A 15905-nucleotide genomic window follows, 5' to 3' on the forward strand; every position below is an offset into this window, starting at 1 on the left:
CGAGTATGGATTTTTACTTGCAAGATATATTTGTTTAAAATATTTGTTATTTAATTATTTATTTTTCTTTTCAGAAAAGATATATCCATTTCAAACATAAAACAACAGGATGGAAAATGCATTGTACGTGTACCCTTTGTTGAGTTACGAGATGAACTTCATTTTCAAACGAAAAAAACTGATAAAACAAGCTTAGAAGATGAACATCTCTCTGAAAAAGAAACAAAAAGCTTTCAATCCGAAGAGAAAACTCTTTTACAAAAAGAGCTTGCATTTCAAAAAGGTCTTGCGCTGATACAACATTTACCCCGAGTCGTGAATCCGACTCCATTGTTTTCCTCTCGAATAATTGATTCGACTCATTTAACTAGAATTCCACATTCAACAAAAGTTATCACTCCACAAACTCTTGGAAAGCAAGGACTGCTATCAACACTTTTTATGGACGAAGACGTTGAATCAAATGAATGCGAGAATATTTCAAGCAATTATTTTCAGGAAAAGAAAAGAAAAATTGAAATATCAAATGAAAAACAACGCAAACAAACATCTTATAAAAATTTGATGAAGCTTCCAGAAACTTGGAAAGTTTTTCATGTAAACAAGAGTGCTCCAGCGAAAAAGACGTCTGAAAGAGAAATATCAAAAAGAAGATTAATTAGAAACAATTCTCTGAAAGAACGAAAATTAGCTTCACAGCAGGAAAATACTCCACAAAATGAAAAAGAAAATCTGGAAATTATTTATGAAGATTGTCCCGAGATTGTGGAAACTGTACCAAACGATACAGACGACTGCAGCCAAAAAACACAATTATCGGGTTTTGATGAAAGACAGGAAAAGAATCTACACACAGACGAACGAGCAGTTGAAAATAAAGATTCGAATACAAATTTAGAAGATTTAACTCCTTCCGATGCACTTCAGAAAAATAAAGGAACTTCTGTTGTTCCTAAATTATTAATTCATCAGAATAAAAACAGAATTTTTGAAGCTGTGAAAAATCAATTTGCAGAGATTGAATACAGCATTGATACAAACATTGAACCAAAAAGTTCAGATAACAATGAAGAGAATTGTGATTTCCTTCCCACAATTGAAGAAGAGAAAGACACCTTTCAGACAAGAAACATTGAAACCGATTCTGAAGACAGCTTGGATGATTATCTCAGAAAAGATGATTCGCTTGACCTGATAAAAGATAAAGTTCTAACTGCTTGTCAGAAAATAGCAGAACAAAATTCAATTACACCAAGCAAAGTTGAAGCATTAACATCGAGCATATCTTCATCAAAAGATTATGAAGAAGAAAATGCAGAAGGTTCTCAAGACATGGCAGATCCTTTGATGAGCGCCAAATCTTCTGCAAATTCACTGACATTTACACCTTCTCAAATGCAAACCAATAAAACGCCATCTTCTGAAGAATCTTCGAAACCACGTTCATCATTTTATCGGCCTCTTTATTCATCGCCTCTGTCACAAACATCAGAATGGAAATCACCAATTAATGATGCTCCACCCTCCACAAACAAGCCCAATGACATTACTGCTGAAGAAGATGATCACATGAATTCATTTTGCAATGAAAGTTATTTACCTTCCTTGTCATCTTCGAGCATTTCAGTTGGAGAATCTTCGTACCAACCCTTTCCGGAGACACTTAATTCAGATTCAATTGCAGACAAATCTCAGCAAACATCAAAACGTAATTGCAACAATATTACAACCTTTTTATCTTCACCATCGAAGAAGCACAATTCCTATTCCTCTATTCATTCTCGATCACCAATTTTTCATGATTCTCCTGAGAGTGAGAATCCTGAAAGCCTTCCTTCACCTTTCGCACAAACATATCAACATCCGTCTTCAAGTGAAGCATCTGCAGACAGTGGTGACGATTCTTTGTGTGAAGGAACATTCTCCCCGTGTAAAGATAAGAAAGAGCGTAGAAAGAAAAAAAAGAGGAAAATAAAAAATCACATGAAAGAAACTGAAATGCAATCAAGAAACATCTTAAATGATGAAAACACAATTTTATCATCGTCTTCTTCAGAATGCTCTCAGCTGTCTTCTTCTTCAATCTTTTTGGACCCCTCAAATGCATCTCTTTGTTCATTAACCTCTTCACCCATTTCACCATTTCGCGATTTAACTCCACCACTTGACCGTTCAACACCCATTTCAGAAATGAAACAAACATCCATTTCATCAATCGCACCATCGCTTCGCCTCTCATCTTCTGGATTCTCTTCGTCATCTAAAGCAAAGCCTAGAACATCTCATTCTAAAAACACTTCACTTCTTGATTCACCAGAAATTCAGCAGACAAATTACATCAAATCACCGACAAGCATTTCTGCCAATGTTGGCTCATTTAACATTCCAACAACTTGTTCATTTCACGGAAATGTTCCATGTGACACTTCATTTTCACTTTCTCTGTATTTCAGACGAAATGCAATTCTTGTATCGCGATGCTTCACAGCTTGGAAGACATTTGTTGCTCTTCAACATTCAATGAATACAGAGGAGCAGAACAAATTTCAAAAAACAACAAACATTGCCCAAAAAAATAATCAACTCAAGAAAATGGAATCAGTTGAAAACAGAAATGAAACGGAAGCTCAAAGTCACGAATTGCTCAATCGAGAAGAAAACAAGCCATCAAATGAAGCATCATTTGATCCAGCATATTTTTATAAAAGTTGTTTGATGAGGAAAGTTTTGAATAAATGGTCTATTTTTCATCGCGAAAATATTGCCGATGTGAAAGAAAAACGTCGTCTCAGTAGATTAAGCGAAATGTTAAAGACAGCACGACTTCGAGTCAAAACCAAGCAAATGTTCATAAAGTGGCTGCATTCAGCGACTTCGTTGAGGTATCGAAAAGACAAAGAAATCAATAAATGTTCAATGTTGCTCAAATCATCCTTTTTTGGATGGCTCAATTACGCACAAACACGAAGACGTTGCAGAGAGTCTGCACGGGAATTGACTCGAAGGAGAATGAATGGATTTCAGCAAGTGAAGGATCTGTCTCAAAAACAAAATCATCTTTTCCGACCTTTTCTTCAATCATTTGGCACAGCAACTTCAAACTATGCATTCCACGAGTACCAAAGATTATCCTCAGAAAAACGTCAAAAAAGCTGGAAATTTTCATCAAAGCTAAAAAGACTTCTATTCGAAGAAGAAGAAGGGGATGAGTTGAATAGAATGAACAGTTGTCGATCATTTAATTGTGATTATTTGAGAAGGCGCTCAGATAAGAATATGCAAGGATTGTGGTACCCCACTCTGATATTTGGATGGTGGATTCATTTGAGCAGAGCACATTTCTTATCAAAAGTTTATTGCATTTCAAGAATAAAAATCCAAGCATTTAAGCATTGGCAGACATGCACAGATGAAATGAGGATTGAAAAGCAGATATCTATCAAGGCATTGGAATGGAGACGATGGTTTAAACTCCAGCTAACTTTTCAGAGTTGGAAAGATCGAACAAAAAAACATAATAAAAGAAGAGATACTGTTCTATTTTATTTGAATTCAAAGAAATTCGATCTGTTAGCGAGTATATTTATCAAGTGGAAAAGGACAGCGCTTTTGAGATGTCGAGTCAAAGAGCAGGCTTCATCATTGATGCAAATAAGAACCGAATCATTGAGGAAGAAAATTATTATCAATTGGAAAAGCTGTGCAATGCAGCACCAGAAAGATGAATATGCAATTCAGAACTTTCAGGAAAAGAAAAACCATTCTGCTTTGCTTAAAGCATTCTTGACTTGGAAGCAACTTACAAAAGAGAACGAAAGAAAGAGGAGGGTGGCAGAAATTTGGTATTTTATTAGGCAGAGGGAACTTGCAAAAGATGCTTTTAAGCGAATTCTGCTTTGTACATTAATAAAGAAAAAAGCGTTTCTTTGCTGGAAAATGTGTTCTTTTCAAAGTAAATGGAAATTAGAGATGCAAAACACTGCTCAAAACACAAGAGAGCAAAGAATAATTGAAAACAGAAAAGAGATGTTGAAACAATGGCGCAATCTCACACTTTCCATTCATCATTATCATTTCCATCGAAAGCAACAATTTTTCAATTATTGGGCTTTCATGCTTCAAGAAAAAAGAAGAAAAGAAGAAATATCTGAAGAAATCTTTTTTCGAAAGTGCTCAGATAGACAAAGGAATATCTTCAAAAAATGGAAGGCGTATGCATCTGAAAGGGCTGAACTGCGTTTTGCATTGGAAAGAGAGAAGTGCAAGAAGGAAAATTTAATAAAAGAAAGATGCTTTACCGAATGGAAAGAAACATCTCAAAAGTTACGTCAAGAGCATGAATTGAAAAGCAGATTGATGCTCAAATGCTTGGAGATCAAAAGAGAAAGATATCTGCAAAAAGGATGGAAAAGTTGGATTGATGCAAAGGTCAAAAATCAGATTGGAACGCATCCTCAAAATGATTGTCGAGCATCAAATTCCAAAGTTAAGGAAAGAAAGAGCAAAGCTTCAAAAATTGAAATTCAAGCACCTATCAATCTGTCTCAAGCTCAGCACATTAACGAACATTCAACTCCTTCATCAAAATACCTTTCTGCTTTAAACAAATTCGTTCATTCTGAAAGCAAAAATCAGAATATTTCGAAGCGTCAAGCAAGGTTAAGTTCAGCTCCTAAAAAGGAATTGCAAGCAAAACCACAAATTCGTCAAGAAACACCAGGAAAAAAGATAAGGCAAACAGAGTTTGATTGTTCTTCTCATCTTGATGCGACTAGAGCTCCTGTCCATTCATCTGTTGCATGTGAAATGCAGAACCCTACAAATTATGCTAATAAACTTTCTCACATAAATCTGCCTCAGAAAACTTATTCCTATTCTTGAAAGCTTAAATCTTAAAAAGAAGCATTCGCTATGAATGAAAAAAACTTCACCAAAGAATTGAAGCAATCTGAATGATTCTTTGCTTCCAGTATTTGTTTTAATGCCTTCTCACTCAAACAGATGTTTCTATTCTGTTCGACTGAATGTTCCTGTTTTTGAATCAAAAAGGTGTTCTTTTTGAAATTGATTAGTTACTAAACAACCTAAAAGTTTTTCTAAAAGGTGCTTTCACACCTTTTCGAATCTGCAGTCATAATGTTGAAGTTCTTTGTTTTAAAATATTTTTCGTTTCGCTTTTTCATCTTTTAGTCATTGAGACGATGGTCTCAAAAAACTGTTGAAAAATCATCAATAGGAAAATGACAAAGAAAATTCTTTGAAAATTATTTTGATAAATCGAATATGTCACACAAATTACAAATGATAGAAAACTGTTGTAACATAAAATGAACTGAGGCAAAGTCAATTCAATTATGAGAAAGATTAAACATGACATGTGAAGTGAATGTGCAATCACAACAACAAATAAATAAATAAGTGAACCATAAGACAAAGACTCGAAACGAAAATATGAAATGAAGATCATCAGATCATTAAACAATAGACACTGAAGCAGCAAGGCATAAACCTTTTTCTATTAGTCTGTTTAAAAAAAATAATTCATCCCTCATAAAAAACTCATTTGGTAATTTTTTGTAAAGTCAGTTGATTTCAATCCATTCTCTCATAAAACAACAAAGTGGCCAGTCCTCTGTAGAATGCCTGTCCAGTTGGATAGACGCGTCTGCCAGGCACAATGCACCCCATCGTGTGGAGCGTCTCTCCTTCGTCTGGCCGGTCAGGTGTCACCACAAACTTTTGCGGAATTGGCGACTGTGAGCCATAATAGAGATGCACTTCGTCTTCAGGGACAGGCTGATTGATGAAAGTTGGTATTGAAGAAATTGTTAAAGAAAGAAAACAATAAAAAGAAAAATAAAAAATCAATAAAAGAAAATATATTAAGTTTTATAAAGAAAACTAAATATTTGCTTAATAGAGAAAAATTAAATAAAATTATTGTGCGAACAACACAATAAATTTCAATTTCTTTCATTCATCTAATCACTCACAAATAGATCCTGTGCATACAATAATGTGCTGGTCATGAATAATCCACCACTTGCTGTATGCGCGGAAGAGAGTGTCGTGTCTGATTGAAGTCGGCTCTTTCCCAACAGCCACCATTGCAGATGTCAGCGAGTATTGTGGGTCTCTCCTCCGCTTGTGCACATAACACCCAGAAGGAGAAAGAAAAGAAGGAGTCACTTCAATCGGCCGTGCCCCAACTTCGCTCAAACTGGAGCCTCCAGTCAGAAAAGACGACGATGGCGAGAGTGTGGCAGAGAATGTGGAGAATGGGCTGCCGCTGATAGTATCAGCAGAAGACAGAACAGAAACGGATGAGTGGAAGAGGCCTGTGTTGTGGGTGGATGACTGTGCAGAAGAAATGGTGCTAAATGTCTGTGTGGAAGCGCTGTGTTCGAGCTGCTTTTTGGAGAGCTTTGATTTGCCTCCAGACAGAAGATGCACTTTCGAATCGTCTGACAAAAGAAGTGGAGCCTCCTCGTCGGTGCTTTTGTCTTCGTCTCGATCTGATTCGTGCTCAGATGATAAAGAAGAGATATTTGTCTTTATCGATGATGTTGTTGATGATGCTGTTGATTTCTGTGAGCCTCCTTTTTTTGATGCACTGACTGGTGCTTGTGTATATGAAATGCCCTTTTGAGAAAGATTGGCGTCTTCCACAAGCTCAATTGCCTTTTGAACAGCAACTTTCTCCTTTTTATCTGTCATAGGATTAAGTGCTGTTATCACTTCTTCTTCATCTCTTCTTTTCTCGCTCTCCTCCTTCTCCCTCAAATCCATGGCTTCTCTTCTCTCTCCTTCTTCCTCTTCCTCTTCTTCCCACCAATCTTCCATCTGTCTCCCGTCTGCTTCTGCCTGCCTCTCCACTCTGCGCCTGTCTTCGTCCACTCGCTTCAGGAAACGCCCCTCAGCATCGCTCACACCCATCTCTTTGATGCGCTGCTCGGTCGATCGCCGCTCTTCCAGCTCTTTCTGCCGCTGCCGCAGAATCTCCAGCATGTAGCTGCTCCGCTGCGCCTTCTTCCTCGCCTTCTGTGCTCTCTGCATTTTCTTTATTTTTCTTTCCTCCAAGCTGCCACTTTCGCTTAAGTCGGTTGAAGGCTTCCTCTCTTTGCTTTCTCCACTTTCGCTTTGGCTCTTTTCACTAAAAGCTAAACTGGAGCCTTCATACAGCGATGAACCGCCGAACTCCTCCATCGCTTCTTCCATTCCATCCATCCAGCTTTCTCCAATGTCTTCATCTCCTATAACATCATCCACTTTAGCCAACGCACCAAGCCTCAGCGTCTTTGGGAAGGAGACAAAAGACGTGTCCTTCACAAGATGCCTCCTATTTCTATCGAATACAATTCGAGGAATGTGGATGACGAGTGTTTTGGGGGCTCTTCCCACCCGCCTTATTTGCTCTGCTTCAGTGAATGTGTGGCAGTGATAGCAGTAATGATTGTCCGTCACTGACAGGTGCACAAATTCAGCTTTTTTCCCAAGAAGATGGTTCACAGAGGAGTTGTGTTTGGGGTTTATTGTAATGTATGTAAAGGGCTCGACTGTGTGTGTTACACGCTCGCAACTCAAACATCTGTCGAATCAATAGAATTTCGTCAAAAAGCAATGTTAAAAAATACGTAAATAATCTTTATGAAATGCATACCGCGTGATTACGTAAAATTCTCCTCTGAAAGCTTCATCAACAATTGTTAAAACTTCAGGCTTTTCAAATTTCCCATGATTAAATATCTCTTTTGGCGAAACTGTCGCAGAAGGAAGAGAATGGACAAGTGATGAAAATAAATATTCGGGTCTATCCAATTTTTGAAGAAATGTCGAAGTCTTTTTCAGCATGAATTGAATGAATTCGCAAGCATCCAACTGATCATTTGTTCGAAAATGTTTGCTGGCAGTTTTAAGCTTTTCGATAAAGTCATACGGCATTTGGTTGTCATCTATTTTTTTGATAGTTGTCATCTCATAAAATAGTTCTCCAAGCGCATATGGAGGAGTATCTTTTACAATGTCTCTTGTTTGGTTTCGTTGATAAAATGCAATTAAATTACTTCTAAAAGCAGTGCAAAAATATAAAACTTGAAGAGGTGATGATGCATAACATATTCCAAGTGACTTTCATTTGAAAGCAATTGTCAATCTATTTCAAAAAGAAAAGAAATAATAAATTCAACAAACATCACTCATAGCCAACATTTGTTCTTCTTGTGTAACATCAAGCTCTTTTGAAGCTTTTTTCCCAGTGGCTTTCAACCATTTAAGCATCTTAATCTGTAATATAATTCAGAATTTTTACAAAATAATAAATTGTCGAAATGATTGAAATGGAGGTATGGGAAAGATTCTATCCTGTTAAAACGACTGGAAATACAAAAAGTGAAAATAAAAAAATAAAGCAATATTTATTGGTTGTTCGAATTTTGTTTATTTTATTTTATTTTATTATTTTTTAAATTAAGATTAAACAAAACATAAACTTTAAATTTTTTGAATAAAAAAGAAAGAGAAAGAAACTCAAAGTTTCTTCAACTAACAGTTATTGTTAATTGATTTTCAATATCAGTTCCCTCCATTGCATCTTCAAACTCAGTTTCTGACAGTTTTTCATCATTGTCTTTATCATATTGATGAATTGTCTTCTCAGCTACGTGAGAAGCAGGTTCGTCTTGAAGATGCTTTCCAACCATCATTTTAAGAACAGCAAGAAAATCATTGATTGAAATGTATCCGTCTCCATCAAAATCATATATCCTAAATGCAACTGAAGTTGTAAATTTGACATAAAACGGAAAAACAATTTTGAAATTAAAATTTTGTTTTAAAAAAACAAAATATCAGTTTTAAAAGAAAAAATAGACGAATGGTATATATACCGCTAATTTTCTCTTCTTTTGTACCCTTGCTTAGAACGTCAAGGCATGATACAAATGAACGAAAATCAACACGTTCATCCTTATTCTTTTCAAAGATTGATAAAATCTAAACAAAAATATTTGTCAGCATAAAGATTTGCAAGATTAATGGAATATTTTAAAAATTACTTGCAAACTCGAGTATGAAGTGGATTCATTGCTAATTCTGGTATTGCAAGAAGATCAGCTTGAGAAAGACTTCCTAATCGTTGTCTATCCAATTTCCTAAATCTTTTGTATAAATGCTAAATGTCTCCTTAATTAAAGAAAACAAAGTACGAATTAAGCACACTTTTAATTCTTTTTGAGAAACTTTTCAATGAAATCAAACAATTATAATATCAAATTTCTGGAAATTGCAATTTAAATAATTTTCATCACACATCTGGTTTGATTTCCCAGTTCATCAAAATCGTCTTGTGTAAGTCCGCTTGATGAATTTCCCATGTTTTCAATGATGGTAAATTGATCACTTAAAAAAGAATGAAGTGTATTTTTCTATTTTGTTTGCTGATAGCTTCATTCAGATGCGATGCTAATCGAACTGTAATTGCATCTACAGAAGCACCCTTTTGTGAAATACCTCTTCTTGAAGAAATCAGCGAAAGCATTGGACATCATAATCCAGATTTATTTCTCTCATATCTGGATAGTATATTCTCAGACGAACTGTTTAAGAAAACAGATGCAGAAGTAATGAATTATTCGCTGAAATTTTTGGATTCAGCTTCAAATAAAATTAACAAATCATCTCATTTAATAATCGATATTTCAACGCACGCCTTCGCGCCTCAAGTGGAGTTTCATCATCAACTTGCAAAACAAACGTTTGTATCATATTATGGACAAAAGAATGTTACTGTATTACCTGACTTTCCTCCACTTTTTGCACAAATATTCCCTTCATCAATTAAATCTAATGATAATCAAAAAGGATTGAAGCATTCCGATTCGCATCTTGCACCTCCTTTTGATAATTATCTTAACTATCCAGATTCCGTTATCGTTACTTCTTTAAATGAAGTCTACGCAACATTAAAGCAGATGACAAAGAATAATGAAATTATAAAAACAGAATCAAAACTTTTACTAAAAAGAGGAATTCCACGTTTCCCACTCATAATGCAAAGCGATCACGTAATTCCCGAAGAATATTCAATAAACGCTGATTCGGTTCCAATTATTCATCTGTATTGCTCATTGACTGATAGCGCTTCAAATACTTGGATAAAGAAATTAAAAGAATGGCAAACAGAATTTTCAAATGGAACGAATTACATTCCATTTTTGATTGTTATCCGATTTAATGAAGCACCAAAACACTCAATTAACGGTAAATGCGCTCCAATGGAAACAGTCGGATTCGGAATGGAATTAACTCCCAATCTTGAAAAGAAAGCAGCAGAATTTTCTTATACGGAAAACTTCGAAAATGGAGTGATGACAGATAATGGAGAATCAACAGAACTTATTTTCCCTTCGTTCAGGACAAGAACTGCTCCAATTTGTGGAATTAACGTTACTAAACTTGCTGTTCTTCATCCTTCTTTGGCTCAACCAAAAAGAGATTGCAAAAAATTTACCAGAAAGCAGTTGCTCCAATTTATGGAGAATGAAGAAGAGTCAGAAGAAGATGATGAAGATGAGGACAAAGAAGATGATATTAAAGAGGAAATTGAAGAAGAAGATTCAACTGGAAAGTTTGTTAAAGCTACACCTCCAAAAAAAGATATTGAAGAATATCAAACATCATCGATTCCTTCTTCAACGGAATTGCAGAGCATGCACATAGAAATTGACCCATCATCTCCACTAGCCCAATTAGAGATGGCTCTTCAGTTCCTGGCTTTGAAGAAGCACATACCAATCTCAGAGCTTAAAGATATCGGCGAAAAGACAGTGAAGCATGTTCTATCAAAAAGAGACTCGCTCGACGAGTTGGCGACCGTGCAGTCGATTTTCCCGATGCTTGCCCCGTCTCTTTCACATATCGAGTTGGAGCGCTCGTTTTCCAGTCACATTGCACGCACTCGGCAATCACATCCTCCTCAGGCGCCAACGCTTATCATCAACGGCAGAGGAGTGAATATGCAGTCACCATCATTGCATTCAGTCGCCTCAGTTGCACAGGAAGAGCTTGCCCATGTCAACAAGCTGCTCGACCTCGGTCTGTCGCGCAAAGTGGCAGTGGAAATCGCCAAAGCAAGCATTTTTCCTGTTTCTGACTCAGTTTCTACAGAGCTGCGCAGTACTTCCCACGAAAGTTTCCCTCTTCAGACTGTAAGAGTGGCTGTTCATCCACCAGATGAGGCGCTCTTTCTGAACAACATCGAAACTGACGATCAGTTCAAAGAATGGTCTACAGACACGCGAAATATCGTGCGCTACACTGAAGATGGCATCGTTCCCATTCGCAGAAACATCATAGAAATCAGTGCTTTCATCGATCTTTCTCGCTCAGAGGCACAGAATGTGCTGTGGTCGATGGTTTCGATGATTGACGATGGCTATCCACTCCGCTGTGCTATCGTGCCAGTTATCATATCTTCAGCACACGACACAGCATCCGGTGCATGTTTGCCTCTTGCTCGATGGTGGATCTATCATTGCCTGACGTACGGTGCTTATGATGCTGCGAAATTCGCTATTTCGATGTTGGAGAGTGGATATTCCATTACAATGGGCTTCATCAACAAAGAGTTTTCATCATCGGCACCTCCAAAGCCTGTTAAAAACCGGAATGGAACATTCTACACTCCGCATCGTCTGACGATGGAAGAATGGCATAAAGTTTCAGAGGGAGGTGATGCACGCGTTGAAGCTATTTTGAAAGCAACAAATTCACTCCTCTCAAAAACACTCCTGCCAGCTCCGTGTATCCTGTTTAATGGCATCGTCTGCCCATCAGATGAGCTCTATCTTTCTGTCAATCGCTATCTTATTCCAGAAATTCGCCTGCTGCGCTATCTTATTTCCTCCAACCGTGTTCCCAGCTCTCGTTCAGTTGATCCACGACTCCCGAAGAATCTTCGCCACTCGGCTGTGATTGATGCATTGTGGAATGCCACTGTCTCAACAAAGTGGCTGGAGAATGCAAGATCGATGGGAGTAATTGCACATGCACCAATGTTTGGGAAGAAAGAGAGGGAGGAAGAACGTATGAAGGAGGAAGCAGGTGTATACGACCATGAAAATGCCAAGGAAAAGAATGAAAGAGAGCGAAGAACAGGAAGGCGTGTTGTCCGATTGAAGGAAGGCACATCCGAATTGGAAGAGCAGATCGAAGGGGCAAAAGGCGAGATGGTTTACTCTTTTCTCACAGAGCCTGTCTACTCGCCTCAGCCACTGCTGCCTCATCGTCCAACTGTTATCGGGCGATCGAAATATCACCACTTTGCAGAGCTGCCAAACGACGACGGTATTTTGACACATTTTGTGGACCCGCGGCTGCTTGTTGAGATGATGGCACAGTCTGCTTTTGCTGTCGCTCCTTCGCGCTATGTGGTACCATCTGGTGTTGCCTTGTCATCAACTTCGTCAACGATTGAATCTCGCTTGCTTCGCACTCTTTCACCACTCACTCATTTTGTTGTGATTGATCCGATGAACGTTAATCATTTGACGGCTGCTCGTGCTGCTGTGAAGGGAATGTCTGCTGGTGTATCAAGAGTGGCATTGCTGTTTTCAACAGATGGCAATGCAAATTCAATTAAGAATAAGGGTGATGAAGAATCAGTTAGAATTCCAGCAGAATCGCTTCCTGTTCTGCTGTTGACCACTTTGAAGGTCATTCCGCAAAATCTGACGCAATCTTTCACTCTATTTGCATTGGACTACTTCCACACACATTCTCCGTCGTATGTCAAGCCAAAATCAGACTCTCCAGCTGCCCCATCTACAGACTGGGCAGGAATGAATCTATTGGAAGCAGTGAAAGATTGGGTGATTGAGATGGCAGACAATTACGACACATTCGATCCCAAAGACAAAGCACAGAAACAAAAGAAGCAGAAAGATGGAGAAAGCACAGAGATGAAGAAACCTGACTGGGCTGAAGACGATTCGTGTGACAATCCAAGCAAAACAGGGAAGAAGTGGGTGTGCTATTTGATGAATGCCGTGAAGACACTGACAAAAGAAGACGCAACAATCAACGATGATGTTAAGGAAACACTCAGACTGCACAATAGATGGATTAATCTGCTTGATTTGAAGCAACCCATCCAGGACATCAATCTTAATGAAGGATCGAAGGTATCTCCTTTCAATTCACGTGTGCCTCCAAAAGAAAAGGCAAATGATACAAATGCCACAACGTCTGAATCAAATGATACAACCCACAGTGAAGAACACAAAGTGATAACTCCAATTATCATCACGAACGGTCTTATCCGCCCGTTCATTGCGACTCATACATCTTCTGATTTAGTCTGCACTGAATATTCTTCAGACACCATGGCACGCATCTCTCCTCATTCATCATTCTTCTTCACTTCCACCTGTGCAAAGCCTCGTCGCTCAGATGTGGTAACTGACAGGGTGATGAAGGCGATTGAATCTTGGGAACTTATCAAGCGATGGACGCCCTTGTGGATCTCTTTGCGAAGCATAAAGAGCGAAGTCGTCTCGCAAAGAAGCCTGTCACTTCTTCAGCTTCTTCAGGAAGCAGAATCTCTGAGCACCAACGATAAAACTGCTGCAGAACGACTTCACAGCTTCCTTGAAAATGGAATAGTTGATGATGGTGCGTCGTTGATTGCAGTACTATCTCTTTTGCAGGGAATGCACACGTATCAGCATCCTCGTGTCACACCACTGGAAACACAGTTGTCAGAGCGCTATTCAGACCCTCAGTCAGCTGTGCCCATCCAGGCAAAGCTCAACTCCTCCATCCCATTCCGTTTCTACCCTCGTTTGAGTGTGTTTGGCTCTTTGGATCCTATCTCTCCAAAGCAGAGATGTTTACCCCAAATAATTCTGTCTTTGAGAAAGATGCTTGGATTTGATATTAATGGCTCGCTGCTTCTTGTCCCATCTCCGTCCACTCCACGTATGCCTCTGCCTTCTCTTTACAGCTATGCCACTGTTGAGCGGCCTCTCTTTGACAAAGATGGAAAGCAAGTGAATGGCCGTAAACTTGTATCTCCTTCTATTCCTCCTTCTATTCCTTTCACGCTCACACTTTCTGCTCCATCTTCGTGGGTTGTTGAAGAAAAGCAGCAGAGTTGCGATGTGAACAGTATTGCATTCCGTCCGAATGCTCAGAGCAAGAGTAAGTTAGCAAAGGGAAATTATGCACAGGCTGTTTATTCAATTGCTGGCTTTGCAATGGAAGCGAACTTGGTTGATTGGTGGAGACATTCCGTTGACACAACTCCGATTCATCTTCGAACATTATTAGCAACCGAAGCAACTTCATCTTCCCAGCAGAATACATCAAATAACACTATATTCAAGCCATCGATGGCTCATCAGTCTACTATCACTGAAACGAGAACAGGACTATTCTCTTTTGTGGCTGGCATTGGTGTTCATCTCCTCTCGCTTGCACCAACACTCGAAGGAGCGCTTTATTTGGGATCAGCAAAAGGATACATCACACAGGCCGAGTCACCTTTTGGTAGCACACTTTATGGTGATCTGTCTATTGCCCATGATTCAGTGTTTCTGCAGGAAAGAGGAATGGATGCGTGGGTGACTGTGCGAAATTGGGTAGGGTGTCCAGTCATTGCGCACACAAACGTATTCTACTTCCGCAAGAACTTTGCAGAGATTGCATCGGAATGGGAGCAAGATTTCATACGGGCACAGAGGCCGAAGACTTTCTGGGACAAAGTGAAAAATGTGATTGTGGGAGAGAAAAAGCCAGAGCACGATATTATGGCAATGACTTCTGATGAATCGAAACGAAGGATTAAATCAGAAGTGGAAGAGAAGCGCCCAGATGTGTTGAATGTGTTTGTTGCACTAACAGGTGAAGGGACTGATAAACTGGCTGTGCGGATGATGAAATCTGTTATTAGCAGCACATCACGCCATGTTGTGTTCTGGTTGGAGCGAAGCATTCTTTCTCAGTCACTTCGCGATGAAGTCACGCATTTTGTGGAAATAAATAAGAATTGTGAATTCCAATATGTTACGGCCCATTGGAGTTCATGGGATGTTGTTCCAGAAGAAAAGGAAAGGAAAACAAAAGCTGAAAAGTTGCTTTTCATCGATAAGATGTTTCCTCTATCTGTTGAATCACTCGTTATATTGCATCCCTCTGTTGTTGTTAATGACGATCTTTCGAAGCTTTCGCTATCAATTGGACCAAATCATTCAATTGCTGCTGTTCCATACTGCACCGATAAGTCATCAACTGTAAAGTTGAGATATTGGGAGGTTTGGTTTTAAACATTGTTTTATTTAATCAAATATTTTTATTTTTGATATTTTATTTTTGAAAAAAATAGAAAGGCACATGGAAGTCAGACCTGCAAGGGAAGCCATATTTATTCCCACATGTAATCTATGTGAACATGACGCAATTCCGAAGCCAGCAGTTTGGGGATACAATCAGAAAGATGTATCGCTCTCTTATCAAAGACAGAAACTCATTGGGCAACATGGATCAAGACCTTCTCAATGCTGTCCAGACAATTAATCCTGTCTTCGCCCTGCCGCAGAGCTGGCTGTGGGACAAAGAATGGTGCAGCTCAACTGGAAAAGAAAGTGCGCATATCACACGCGACATGACCGAGCTGGATGAGTTGGAGAAACAAAATAGAAAGAGTTCTGAGCAGAAAAGGCAGAAAAAGGATGATAATGAAAAGAGAGAAACTCAAATCGATCTGTAAGAATTTCTTTGCATTTGCGTATTGCTGAATTATTTAATATTTTGAGTATTTTGTTCATTTCACATAAGTTGGTGTGAAGTTTCAAAATCCTGTTTATTTTTTAAATATTTTTTGTAAATGTATAGCTTAAATAAAGAAAAAG

At 38.5% G+C, this 15905-nt stretch overlaps 4 protein-coding genes across 4 annotated transcripts; 2 read left to right on the forward strand and 2 right to left on the reverse strand.

Moving 5' to 3' along the window:
- Positions 1 to 564: 564 nt before the first annotated feature.
- MONOS_256 (uncharacterized protein) lies at positions 565 to 2524 on the forward strand (the record flags this gene model as incomplete). Its single annotated transcript, XM_067872485.1, has 2 exons — positions 565 to 2395; positions 2454 to 2524. 2 exons carry the CDS (start codon positions 565 to 567, stop codon positions 2522 to 2524), a joined length of 1902 nt encoding a protein of 633 aa, XP_067731747.1.
- A 2717-nt stretch (positions 2525 to 5241) lies between these two features.
- On the reverse strand, positions 5242 to 8277 carry MONOS_255 (putative Ubiquitin carboxyl-terminal hydrolase 4; the record flags this gene model as incomplete). Its single annotated transcript, XM_067872475.1, has 4 exons — positions 5242 to 5796; positions 6013 to 7588; positions 7661 to 8127; positions 8191 to 8277. 4 exons carry the CDS (start codon positions 8275 to 8277, stop codon positions 5593 to 5595), a joined length of 2334 nt encoding a protein of 777 aa, XP_067731748.1. The 3' UTR covers positions 5242 to 5592.
- A 260-nt stretch (positions 8278 to 8537) lies between these two features.
- MONOS_254 (putative calcineurin subunit B) lies at positions 8538 to 9082 on the reverse strand (the record flags this gene model as incomplete). Its single annotated transcript, XM_067872465.1, has 3 exons — positions 8538 to 8773; positions 8886 to 8991; positions 9062 to 9082. The coding sequence occupies 3 exons, from the start codon at positions 9080 to 9082 to the stop codon at positions 8538 to 8540; spliced, it is 363 nt and encodes a 120-aa protein (XP_067731749.1).
- Positions 9083 to 9942: 860 nt separating this feature from the next.
- Positions 9943 to 15902, forward strand: MONOS_253 (putative UDP-glucose; the record flags this gene model as incomplete). The annotated part of the gene is made up of 3 exons (XM_067872454.1): positions 9943 to 9947; positions 10022 to 15308; positions 15380 to 15902. The coding sequence occupies 3 exons, from the start codon at positions 9943 to 9945 to the stop codon at positions 15761 to 15763; spliced, it is 5676 nt and encodes a 1891-aa protein (XP_067731750.1). The 3' UTR covers positions 15764 to 15902.
- Positions 15903 to 15905: the final 3 nt, after the last annotated feature.

Source organism: Monocercomonoides exilis (genome assembly GCF_001643675.1).
Source record: "Monocercomonoides exilis strain PA203 chromosome Unknown scaffold11-1913109, whole genome shotgun sequence".
Taxonomy (NCBI): domain Eukaryota; phylum Preaxostyla; order Oxymonadida; family Polymastigidae; genus Monocercomonoides; species Monocercomonoides exilis.